Source organism: Schistocerca serialis, chromosome 7 (assembly GCF_023864345.2).
Source record: "Schistocerca serialis cubense isolate TAMUIC-IGC-003099 chromosome 7, iqSchSeri2.2, whole genome shotgun sequence".
Lineage (NCBI taxonomy): Eukaryota > Metazoa > Arthropoda > Insecta > Orthoptera > Acrididae > Schistocerca > Schistocerca serialis.
In genome coordinates this window covers 336,726,188-336,739,374 of record NC_064644.1, presented here as the reverse complement: position 1 = coordinate 336,739,374, position 13,187 = coordinate 336,726,188, and the positions used below count along the sequence as shown (strand labels likewise).

At 45.4% G+C, this 13,187-nt stretch overlaps 1 protein-coding gene across 1 annotated transcript in view; it reads left to right on the top strand.

Moving 5' to 3' along the window:
* The window catches only part of LOC126412536 (nose resistant to fluoxetine protein 6-like), a 331,497-nt gene that overhangs the window by 242,870 nt on the left and 75,440 nt on the right, over window positions 1-13,187 (top strand). The window contains exon 5 of the mRNA XM_050082181.1: window positions 10,839-11,062. Within this exon, the coding sequence (XP_049938138.1) occupies window positions 10,839-11,062 (224 nt within the window). The remainder of the gene's footprint in view (window positions 1-10,838; window positions 11,063-13,187) is intronic.

Here is a 13,187-nt window from a genome sequence, read left to right as displayed (position 1 = left end):
CCAAAAAGCTCACATATGATGGAAGTAATCGGCCAACTGCATCAAAAAAGAAACTTGATGAACAGAAAGAAAACAAACGACGAAAACCATTTCATAACCACAGCTCATGCATATATGAATGTCACAGCAAAAAGTTCAGCTGTTTCCTTACGTCTAAAAAGCACGACGCCTGTCACGTGAAACAAGAAGCCTTGAGAGGCCTGATTTAGTGAAGGGAAGCTCACCAGACAGCTGGCATACACGTGCACGCGCATCTCGAACGCTTCATTTGTCCTCGGCTCGTCGTGTAGTACCCAGCCACCTCCTCACGTGCTGCGAGAAGTGAAAGCCGCCGAGGTCAGCGTCGGACACACACAGAGGACGCTGTCACATGTCACTCGAGGAAAAGCGCTCTTTATTCCTTTCCCATCTCCGAAATGCTACAGCCTACAGACGAGCTTAATCTCGCAATTCTCTGAATTCATATACCATTTTACAGTAAGATTGCCATTGTTTCACTATACATTGTTGATGCACGAAAATACGAATTCATGGTCGTTTGGCATTGTTGGTCGGGACGCCCCGTTCGGGGATCAAGGAAACAATTTTAAGAAATAATTGTTTGCGTATTCCCATGTTTCTTCTTCCAGTACTCGTTTTACATCTCTTGATACACAGCACCTCAGCGTTTGCGAGATACGACCATGAGCATATATAACACAGGATGTCCAGGTTAAACATTTAGTAACATAAAATAACTTGAGACGTAATGACGATACTTATTGGCCGTTTGCTTCTACACGTGTGGTAACTCAAAATGTTTTCTGTTTGATTGCGGCTGTTGGTACAACGTGCGCATGCGCATAATTGTTTTGTTCACGTAAGCGCGCGACGGTAGCCACGTGGACTCCACAGCAGCATATGTTATGCGTGCTTTCTCTCCCGAAGCTAATGTCCGTTACACTGTTATAACGCCGTTTCCGCCGTGAGTGTGGACTTCGACCAGCTGACGAAGTTCACACTTAACGTAACAATCAAGAAATGAGTTCCCAGATCGCTGGATTGGGAGAGATAGTCCATCGATTGCTTGATTCCTTAGAACCCCCGTGGAGGTTCATCAGGACTCAAATGTACCACACACCAGTCCGTTATCTAGCAGATCAGCGCTATCGCGGGCGTTACGTCTGAAATGCTGAATAACGCTTGGAGAGAAGTGGAATACAGATTAGGTATTTGTCGCGCCACTAATGATGTGCATTTCGAGGTGTGTTAGGTGCGTGAAAAAAGCGTTGAAAATTGCCGTATTTGTAGAAACATACATCCAGTAAATATCTCAATCACTGCTCAAGTCATTACATTTTGTATGATTATATGTTTAACACAAACCCTCTGTATACACAGAACTTTCAAAACAAAATCTCAGAAATACAGAACATAGAACCATAGTGGCTAAAAGGAAACAACATAGACAATAAGTACAATGAATAATCGTGACAATAATTTTACTAGACTTGCACTAAACAAGAAAGTGGTATGTGGACAATGGTTAGCGTCATCTTTGATCGTTTATTAACAGGTATTCTCGGAACTCCTTTGCTTTCCTCGCACACTGCCGCGCCATCGTTTAATATGCGAGTTCGTTTAGAACTGTTACAAGGCAACAGGGAGTGCTGGAATAGTACAAACAAATTATTTATTGCACAAAAGGTCGCCACTAGTTTCTATCACATAGAAAATAATGAAAGAAGCTTTGAGGATTAAGTTTTAACAGTGAAGCTACGCCTTAATTGACGTGAAATTACGATATTCGTGCCGTTTGGCACATTAAAATATAATTTACCAGATGATAAAGCAATACGTTTATTGCTTTAAGATTACAGCACATTTAAGTACCATAACTACACAGGCAGACCATCTTGTAAACAACTTAAATCAGAACGAATAAATCTATAAAGGACAATCAAATGAAAACAAGACAGATAGAAAAAAAGTAAGTAAACTACACTCATGCTCATAAATTAAGGATAATTGCAGAATGTGGTGCCACACAACGTGGCACTACACAAAACTGGCGCTAATAGCATAGGCATATAGGGAACACACACCACACAGATCTGCAAGTCCCCGGTACTGGTGCTAAGTAGAGAAAACCGTCCCGAAACACATGTGCTACAAAACGTCACTGTTTCCTGCGCATGTACACCGACATCAATATGGGATATGATTACCATGCACACGTACACAGTCCGCACACCGGGTTGGCATACTCTGGATCAGGTGGTCGAGTAGCTGCTGGGGTATAGCCTCCCATTCTTGCACCAGTGCCTGTCGGAGCTCCTGAAGTTTCGCAGGGGTTTGAAGACGTGCAGCGATACGTCGACCGAGAGAATCCCAGACGTGCTCGATGGGGTTTAGGTCTGGAGAACAGGCAGGCCCGTCCATTCGCCTGATATCTTCTGTTTCAAGGTACCCCTCCACGATGGCAACTCGGTGGGGCCCTGCGTTATCATCCATCAGGAGGAAGGTGGGACCCACAGCATCCCTGAAAAGGCGGACATACTGGTGCAAAATGACGTCCTGATACACCTGAACTGTTACACTTCCTATGTCAAAGACATGCAGGGGTGCACGTGCACCAATCATAATCCCACCCCACACCATCAAACCATGACCTCTATACAGGTCCCTTTCAAGGACATTACGGGGTTAGTATCTGGTTCCAGGTTCATGCCAGGTGAAAACCCGGCGAGAATCACTATTCAGACTATACCTGGACTCGTCCGTGAACATAAACTGGAACCACTGTCCCAATGACCATGTACTGAGTTCTTGACACCAGGCTTTACGGGCTCTCCTGTGACCAGGGGTCAGTGGAATATACCTTGCAGGTCTCCGGGCAAATAAACCATGTCTGTTCAGTCGTCCGTCGGCTATGTGTCTGGAGACAACTGTTGCGGTGGCTGTCGTAAGGTCCCGAGCAAGGCTACCTGCAGTACTCCGTGGCCGTCTGCGGGCACTGATGGTGAGATATCGTTGTTCTTGTGGTGTTGTACACTGTGGACGTCCCGTACTGTAGCGCCTGGACACGTTTCCTGTCTGCTGGAATCGTTGCCATAATCGTGAGATCACACTTTGTGGCACGCGGAGAGCCCGTTCTACGACCTGCCGTGTTTGACCAGCCACCAGTCGCCCTAGTATTCTACCCCTCATCGCGTCATCAATATGTGTTCTTTGAGCCATTTTCAACACACAGTCTCCATTAGCACTTCTGAAAACGTCTGCACCCTTACTCGCTGCACCATACTCTGACATGCACCAACATACCTCTGGGTATATGGACTGTTGCCAGAGCCACCGTGCGACGACCGCAGGTCAAATGCACCGCATGGTAATACCCCGAGGTGATTTAAACCCGTATACGGCCCACCAGAGCGCTGTTTCACCATGTATCAGTATTATCCTTAATTTATGAGCGTGAGTGTATTTATTACTCCAAAAGCAGTCATCATAACTGTTAATAAATTTATCCTTCTGTGGGACAAGACGGTCAATGACTTCATGGAAAACTCTTTGCGATTGGCTACGGAACCATCATTGTACACATATGTGCGCCTCTTCGTCTGAAGCAAATCGACGGCCGCGAATGTCTTTCTTTAGGGCTCCCAGGATATGTATATCGGATGGGAATTCATCGAGACTGTACGGCGAATGTGTAAGGGCTTCCCAGCGGAACATCTGTAGCGTAGTCGAAATAACCTTGACAACATGTGGGAGGACATTACCCAGGAAGGAATGATGCTGTCCGCCAACAGTCTTGGGCGTTTGGATTTGCTGGCGCACATTAATTTTTGCAAAGTGTCCTTGTGGGCAGGACTGTTGACGGACGGCTTCACTGTGTCACAGGATAATGCCCGCCCACATGTTGCCTAGGTTGTTTCGACTACGCTGCAGCCGGCCGGGGTGGTCGAGCGGTTCTAGGCACTACAGTCTGGAACCGCGCGACCGCTACGGTCGCAGGTTCGAATCCTGCCTCGGGCATGGATGTGTGTGATGTCCTTAGGTTAGTTAGGTTGAAGTAGCTCTAAGTTCTAGGGGACTGATGACCTCAAAAGTTAAGTCCCATAGTGCTCAGAGCCATTTGAACCATTTGAACTACGCTGCAAAAGTTTCGCTGGTACCACGAAGACACTGATCTTCTTGACTCACTATGGAATAAATGTATTAGCAGTTATGATGATTACTTTTGAAATAACAGTTTACTTACTTTTTCCCATATGTTACGTTTTCATTTGATTGCCCCTTATGCATACAGCAAAGTCTATTTAAACATCCAAGTGTGCCAAGGATCATGATACGAGTTTTGCCTTTCCTAGGGGAACATCCATCGTGTCTCAAGGTTCCTTTTAGAGTGAGCTCCTTGTTCACGGTCTTGAGTAGGCTGGCGTTCCTATTGTCTCTAACTCTTCAAATTCTAATTCATCCAACAGGCTACCGCTAAATGCCAAAAAAAAGCCAGGCCTCTTTCCCCTGTATAAAAAGAGAATTTATAATCACCTTGTGGACATTGCAGTTCTTTCTATTTCCATGCTTGCTAAGAAAACTGGAAAGCAATTCCGTCGTATGCAAGACAACTTTGTAGTTTTGTTCTCACCGAGACCTGTTTCAGAACCTTTTTGTGCTGTCTTCAGTCGGTTTATTTGATTATTTTCTTCTGCAAAACTGTTGTTACACGTTTACCTTCAAATAAGCTTTTGGTAAAAATATTTACATTTGTAAAATGAGCGATTATTGTCAGATATTTCACACTGGTATGCATAATAGCACAGAGTTAGGACATGTATCACTGAGTTGAAACATTTTATGTTGTTTATTTACGACATATCTAAAGGTTTTACTTATGAAGTGCATTTTAAAATAAAGTGGATGTATGCGTCTTTTACATACCTCCCACGAAGGTACTGGATGTTTATGCTAGTAGCTCAAGGTCTATTACGCGATCTACAGCTTGTCATCTGTAACAGAAAAATGTAATTTGATTTTTTCTATTTATTATGCATTTCCGACCGAGATTCACTATGTATTATGTTAATTAGCGTGTTACTTACAGTTTTTTATGTTGTGCTGTTTTCGCTTTGTTTGTGGCGTGGTAAGACGCTTATTTCTTGAGATTATTTCTCGGTACACGCGCTTTTCCTACTATTTGGTCGGAAAACACAGAGTTTTCGTCGCTATTACGTGTTTTTGTGGCTGAAATCTTACGAAACTCAAGTCGTTCTATTCGTCCATGGGATAGACAACGGCGCTCAGGTTTATGTCATGTTCCTTGACTTGAGTAGATCTTTCGATACCGTTCCGCGCTGTCATTTAGTGGAAAAAATACCCCAGGGATTTATCGATGAGAGGATACGGAACAAAAAAGGTCTAACGAACTTATGTCCGGAAAGACATGATTTCCATGCTAGAGACCGTTTATTCAATCATGCAGCCACTGTTACAGTGTGTGTTGAAAATCGTTTCCATGTGCCTCAACGCATGTGTATGCGCCGTAGCATGTTCTGTCTCACACGTTCACATCGACCAGGTTGCATCCGAAGTGTCGAAGGCAGCATGAATGCGCTGCCCCAGTGTCTCCACATCAGGAATGGGCTCTGCATACACGATACTTTTGCGATAGCTCCATAAACAGAAATCGCACCGACCAAGGAAGACACAACTGAAATGCGTCCGGATTTTAACGGCGAAGTGTGCTGGAGTACCGTCATGTAGCAGCCACATAACCCTTCGAATCCTCAATGGCACTTCTTCCAGCACAGGAGGCCAAGTCACTCGCAAGAAACGCCGATAGTTCCGGCCTGTTAGACGACGCGGAAGGAAGACCGGTCCCAAAATACGGTCGCCAGTTATCCCGGCCCACACATTCCGGCTGCACCGATGCTAATGATTCGCTGTTGCCATATCACAGGGCTCTGCATACTGTCCCACAGTTAACTGTTATGAAAGTTGTGATGGTGATTGGTTTGTGGAGCGCTCAACTGCGCTGTTATCAGCGCCGTACAAATTCCCAAGCTTTACTTTCACGAATGATGATGAAGCGATGAGGACGACACAGACACCCAGTCTCCGGGCGGAGAAAATCCCCAACCCGGCCGGGGATCGAACCCGGGACCCCTTGATCCAGGGGCAGCAACGCTAGCCACTAGACCACGAACTGCGGACTTATGAAAGTTGAAGATACCACTCCGAGTAAAGGTGGCCTCATATATGAATAGGATGGTTGACACAAATCCCGGAATCGTGGTTGCCTGTTGAAGAAAACAATGACAAAACTGCTCTCGGTGTGGAAAGTCTGTAGCTAATAAGCCCTGCACACGCTGTACGTGATAAGGGTAGTAACAGTTGTCATGGAGAATGTTCCACACGGTCATCTGGCTTACCCTGTACTAGCGGGCCAACAGCCTGTACTGACACGGCAGTCGCCTTCCACAGTGTTAATCACATTTTCCTCCAAGTCTTGTGTCCGAACATTTCGGGCATGTCCTTCATAATTTCCTGCTTCCAAAAACGACACTGTCTCAGACAACGGCGAAACACTGTTGCCAACATTGAATGCTGTGATTGTTGTCGGCGAGGATAAGTCTCCTAATACAAATTTTCTGCCCGCCGTCCGTTGCAATTTGCCTTTCCGTAAGTAAACACCATGTCGGCAAGCTCTCGATTCGAATACGGAACCAGTGTGTACAACGCTGTATCACATCCACTACAAGGTGAGTCAGTTACTATGGCAGAAGAGGGCGCTAGGGCACGACGTATGGGGAACAGTACCACTCTCTAGGAGGAAACCATGCATGCTCTAGCTGTGGCTGCATCGTACAGCCTGTATTACACCGCAGTCTCTGTAACGAAGTATGACTGAATAAATGGTCTCTAGCATGGAAACCACGAATTTCCGGATATAAGTTCATTAGACCTCTTATGTTCCATATACACTCGTCGATCAATCCCTGCAAATTGTACAGGGCGGAAAAAATCACCCTGCATAAATTGTGTGGAGGATAACGAGGCTATTTGTGGACGATGCAGATGTCTGTAAGAAGGTTGCAACGGCAGAAGAGTGTATTAAAATGGAAGAAGACATGCAGGGGATTGATGTTTGATTCATGGATTCGAAGTTAACCTCTAAAGTAAATAAACCAAAGGTAGTGTGCATAAACAGGCTAAAGGTTCGATTACACTAACGGCAGAAAATCACTAGAAACAACAACTGCCATAAAATATGTTGGGGTACGCATCCGAAGCGAGGTATGTGGAATAACAACATAAAACTAACTGCACGAAAAGCAGATTCCAGAATGAGGCTCACTGGGACAGGAAATATAATTCCTCCACGGAAAGTGGCTTTCAAAACAGCTGACTGTGACTTTGCCATGTTGGATTAGTAGAAGAGATAGAAATATCCAACTTAGAGCTGCATGTTTCTCACATGATCGTTTAGTCGACACGATAGCGTTACAGAGGTGCTGTACGAACTCCAGTGGAAGACGCTGCAAGAGAAGCAACAGAAATGGCAACGAAATATTCTCTGTGCTGCAATGATGCATTCAGCATTTAGGACATAGGTAATCGAATCGTCTCGCTCTCACCTGTATAAGAAATTTAGTTTACTTCTTTTGGGGGTGGGGGTGGGAGGTGTGGCAGTCCTTAGTCCTCTAACTGGTTTGATGCAGCCTGCCACGAATTTCTTTCTTGTGCCAACCTCTTCATCACAAAGTAGCATTCCTCTATACATCCTCAATTATTTGTTGGATATATTCCAGTCTCTGTCTCCCCTACAGTTTTTACCCTCTGAAGTTTCACCTAGTACTATAGAAACTATTGCTTAATGTCTAGATACACGACCTGCCATCCTCTCACTTTCCCTTGTCAATGTTTTCACGTGTTCCTCTTTTTTTTTCAATTGTGCGGAGAGCCTCCTCATTTCCAGCTTTCTCAGTCCAATCCTTCTGTAGCACCACATCTCAGATGATGCAATTCTCTTTTTTCCCAGTTTTCCCGCAGTCCATAATTCACTTTCGTATAATGCTGTGCTCCAAACGCACATTCTCAAACATTGCTTCTTCAAATAAAGGCTTACGTTTGCTACTAATAAACTTCTTTTGTCGAAGAATGCACTCTTCGCTTGTGCTATTCTGATTTTTACGACCTCTTTGCTTCGTCTGTCACGTGTTATTTTGCTTCCAAGGTGGCAGAATTCCTGCACCTCGTCTAATTCAATGTCCGCAGTTTTGGTGTTAAGCTTATTGCTAATCTCATTCCTACTACTCCTCATTACTTTCGCCTTTCTTCTGTTTATTCTATATCCATAGTGTGTGCTCATTAGACTGTTCATCCAATTCAACAGATCCTGCAAGTATTCTTCCCTTTCAGTGAGGATACCAATGTCATCAGCAAATCTTTATCAGTGACATTCTTTCATTCTGAATTTTAATCACACTTCTTAATCATTCTTTTACTTCCATCACTGCTTCTTCGATGTGTAGACTGAACAGTAGGGACGAAAGACCATACCTGTCTTATTCGCCTTTTAATCCGACCACTTTGTTCTTGGGCTTCATTCTTATATTTTATCTTGTTTCTTGTATAAATTGACTACTACCGCTCTTTCCCTATAGCTTTCAAGTATTTTTCTGAGAAAGACATGTTACACCATTTTACATGATCTATCGCTTCTTCTAGGTCTATAAAATTAACGTACCTTGATTTTGCTCAAGTCTTGCTTCAGTTATCAAGTGCAACGACAGAACAGCGTCTCCACCTTTTCTAAAACCAAACTGTTCGTCATCTAACGGGTCTTCAATTTTCTGTTTCATTTGTAAGGATCCGTACATCAATCGGTAAAAACGGAACCATTATAGGTTCACTTTGTCTGTCTTTCTGTCTGTTAAGACCCCTTTTTCTCAGGAATATTAGACGTATCGAGTTGACATTTATGTCAAATACTAAGATCTAGAGATCATTGACGGGGTAAAAGAGTTACGCTTCTAAGTCAATATGATCAAAAGATACGTCGATGTACGTCGCATACTTTGATACTAGCAAGCTCACTCATCAAAACTTATAGGATACTTCCCGTTGCATAGAATCATGAAATTTGGCTAGATGCAAAGTTTCATGGCATAAGTAACGGAGAAAATACGAAAATTGTTAAGGTTTAAATGGCTATGAGCACTATGGGACTTAACATCTGAGGTCATCAGTCCTATAGAACTTAGAACTACTTAAACCTAACCAACCTAAGGACATCACACACATCCATGCCTGAGGCAGGATTCGAACCTGACACCGTAGCGGTCGTGCGGTTCCAGACTGAAGCGCCTAGAACCGCTCGGTCACACCGGCCGGCCAAACGCTAAGGTCTATGGTTTGTTGGCGGTATAAAAAATTTAAGCTTCGAAGTCAGTACAATCAACAGAAATGGCCATTTATGTCGCATATTTTGATACTCAAAAACGCACTCACAAGAACTTATAGTCTACTTCTCGTTGATCTGTAATCATTAAATTTGGCTAGAAGCAACGTTTCATAGTAAAAGTAACGAAAAAAATTCAAAAATGGTTAATTTGTGTTTGTTGTTCTTGTTGTTGTTGTGGTCTTCAGTCCAGAGACTGCTTTGATGCAGCTCTCCATGCTACTCTACTCTGTGCAAGCATCTTGATCTCCCAGTACCTACTGCAACCTACACCCTTCTGATCCTGCTCAGTGTACTCATCTCTTGGTCTCCCTCTACAATTTTTACCCTCCACACTGCCCTTCAATACTAAATTGGTGATCCCTTGAGGCCTGCCGGCCTGTGTGACCGAGCGGTTCTAGGTGCTTCAGTCTGGAACCGCGCGACCACTACGGTGGCAGGTTCGAATCCTGCCTCGGGCATGGATGTGTGTGATGTCCTAAATAGGTTAGTTAGGTTTAAGTAGTTCTAAGTTCTAGGGGAGTTATGACCTCAGATGTTAAGTCCCATAGTGCTCAGAGCCATTTGAACCATTTGATGCCTCAGAACACGTCCTACTAACCGATCCCTTCTCCTAGTCAAGTTGTACCACAAATTTCTCTTCTCCCCAATTTATTAAATACCTCCTCATTAGTTATGTGATCTATCCATCTAATCTTCAGCAGTCTTCTGTAGCACCACATTTCGAAAGCTTCTATTCACTTCTTGTCCAAACTATTTATCGTCCATGTTTCACTTCCATACATGGCCACACTCCATACAAATACTTTCAGAAAAGACTTCCTGACACCTGAATCTATACTCGATGTTAACAAATTTCTCTTCTTAAGAAACGCTTTCCTTGCCATATCTCTTCGACCACCATTAGTTATTTTGCTCCCCAAATAGCAAAACTCATATACTACTTTAAGTGTCTCATTTCCTAATCTAATTCCCTCAGCATCACCTGATTTAATTCGACTACATTCCATTATCCTCGTTTAAAATATTTTTTTGCCTATTGTTGTCCGGACTGTCCTCTGTTAAGACCCCTTCTTCTGAGGGAAGGGTAAAGCTGTCAAGTTGAAATTTCGGTATAGTATTCATGTCAGCGAGTTTTAGATGATTCTGTGATAGTTCTCGCACTTGTCCGTCCTTGCTCTCTTCAGAACTGTGTGGATGAAATTCTTCCTAAAGTGTGATCGAGTGTTTCCAGACTCCTAGATCCACAAAACCAGCTTGAATACCGGTCACCAAATCGGCACGTGGTTTTACTGTCCACTCTAAAAGCTCCCGTTCCCCGCAGGGCACCCTGTAGACGTAGAGTGTGGGTTCTCGACTGGTGGGACGTGAAGTGAGAGTATGCCTGTCGCAGCCGAGCCACTTCGTGCCGCGCGCCTCGACCGTGGGCTGGGCCGTGTGCGTGCCCGCCTCCTGCTCGCCGGCTGACGTGGAGCGCGCTGTCGGCGACGCGCTGGCGCCCTACAACGGCAGCGCCTACGGCCTGTCTGTCGGCGTGCGCGCAGAGCCGCACCAGTGCTACAAGCGGCCCCTGGGCGCGCCCTCCCGCCTTCCGCCGCTCAGCACCTTGCTAGCCATGTGAGTACCGCAGCCTCAACTGTCAGTGTCGCGAATGTACACTCTACAGACTTCAAATGGCTCTGAGCACTATGGGACGTAACATCTGAGGTCATCAATCCCCTAGACTTAGAACTACACTACTGGCCATTAAAATTGCTACACCACGAAGATGACGTGCTACAGACGCGAAATTTAACCAGCAGGAATAAGATGCTGTGATATGGAAATGATTAGCTTTCCAGAGCATTCACACAAGGTTGGCGCCGGTGGCGACACCTACAACGTGCTGACATGAGGAAGTTTCCAGCCGATTTCTCATACACAAATAGCAGTTGACCTGCGTTGCCTGGTAAAACGTTGTTGTGATGCCTCGTGTAAGGAAGAGAAATGCGTACCATCACGTTTCCGACTTTGATAACGGTCGGATTGTAGCCTATCGCGATTGCGGTTTATCGTATCGCGACATTGCTGCTCGCGTTGTTCGAGATCCAATGAGTGTTAGCAGAATATTGAATCGGTGGGTTCAGGAGGGTAAAACGGAACGCCGTGCTGGATCCCAACGGCCTCGTATCACTAGCAGTCGAGATGACAGGCATCTTATCCGCATGGCTGTAACGGATCGTGCAGCCACGTCTCGATCCCTGAGTCAACAGATGGGGACGATTGCAAGACAACAACCAACTGCACGAACAGCTCGACGACGTTTGCAGCAGCATGAACTATCAGCTCCGAGACCATGGCTGCGGTTACCCTTGACGCTGCATCACAGACAGAGCGCCTGCGATGGTATACTCAGCGACGAACCTGGGCGCACGAATGGCAGAACGTCACTTTTTCGGCTGAACCCAGGCTCTGTTCACAGCATCATGATCGTCGCATCCGTGTTTGGCGACATCGCGGTGAACGCCCATTGGAACCGTGTATTCGTCACCGCCACACTCGCGCATCACCCGCCGTGATGCTATGGGGTGCCATTGGTTACACGTCTCGGTCACCTCTTGTTCGCATTGACGGCACTTTGAACAGTGGACGTTACATTTCAGATGTGTTACGACCCGTGGCTCTACCCATCATTCGATCCCTGCGAAACCCTACATTTCAGCATGATATCGCACGACCACATGTTGCTGGTCTTGTAGGGGCCTTTCTGGATACAGACAATGTTCGACTGCTGCCCTGGCCAGCACGTTATCCAGATCTCTCACCAATTGAAAACATCTGGTCAATGGTGGCCGAGCAACTGGCTCATTACAATACGCCAGTTACTACTCCTGATGAACTGTGGTATCGTGTTGAAGCTTCATGGGCAGCTGTATCTGTACACGCCATCAAAGCTCTGTTTGACTCAATGCCCAGGCGTATCAAGGCCGTTATTACGGCCAGAGGTGGTTGTTCTGGGTACTGATTTCTCAGGATCTATGCACCCAAATTGTTTGAAAATGTAATCACATGTCAGTTCTAGTATAATATATTTGTCCAATGAATACCCGTTTATTCTGCATTTCTTCTTGGTGTAGCAATTTTAATGGCCAGTAGTGTACTTAAACCTAACTAACCTAAGGACGTCTCACACATCTATGCCCGAAGCAGGATTCGAACCTGCGACCGTAGCAGCAGCGTGGTTAAGGACTGAATCGCCTAGAACCGCTCGGTCACAGCGGCCGGTGCACTAACTAGTCACATTAAGGAGGAGCAACAGGGTGACGGACGGAAATTCCAGATTTTTTTTTCTCCGTACTGGAATGTAGTAGACAAATGGGGTTTGCTGCAGTGAATAAAGCATACATTGAACTCTTTATTGCTAGAAGAGAGGCAAAGAGGTTCTGTAAGGTGCCAATAGGATGAAGAGCCAGGCCAGCTCCAGTGCCGTGGCAAGCTGCGCTAAGCTTCTCGGTTGAGGCTCTGTGCCAAGTGCAGCTACACTCATGCTCATAAATTAAGGTTAATGCTGATACATGGTGAAACAACGCTCTATTGGGGCGGTTTGCAGGTTTAAATTACCTCGGGGAATGACCATGCTGTGCATTTGACCTGCGGTCTTCGCACGGTGGCGCTAGCAGCAGTCCACATGCGCAGAGGTGTGTTGGTGCATGTCAGAGTACGGTACAGCGAGTAAGTATGCAGACGTTTTCAGACGCGCTAA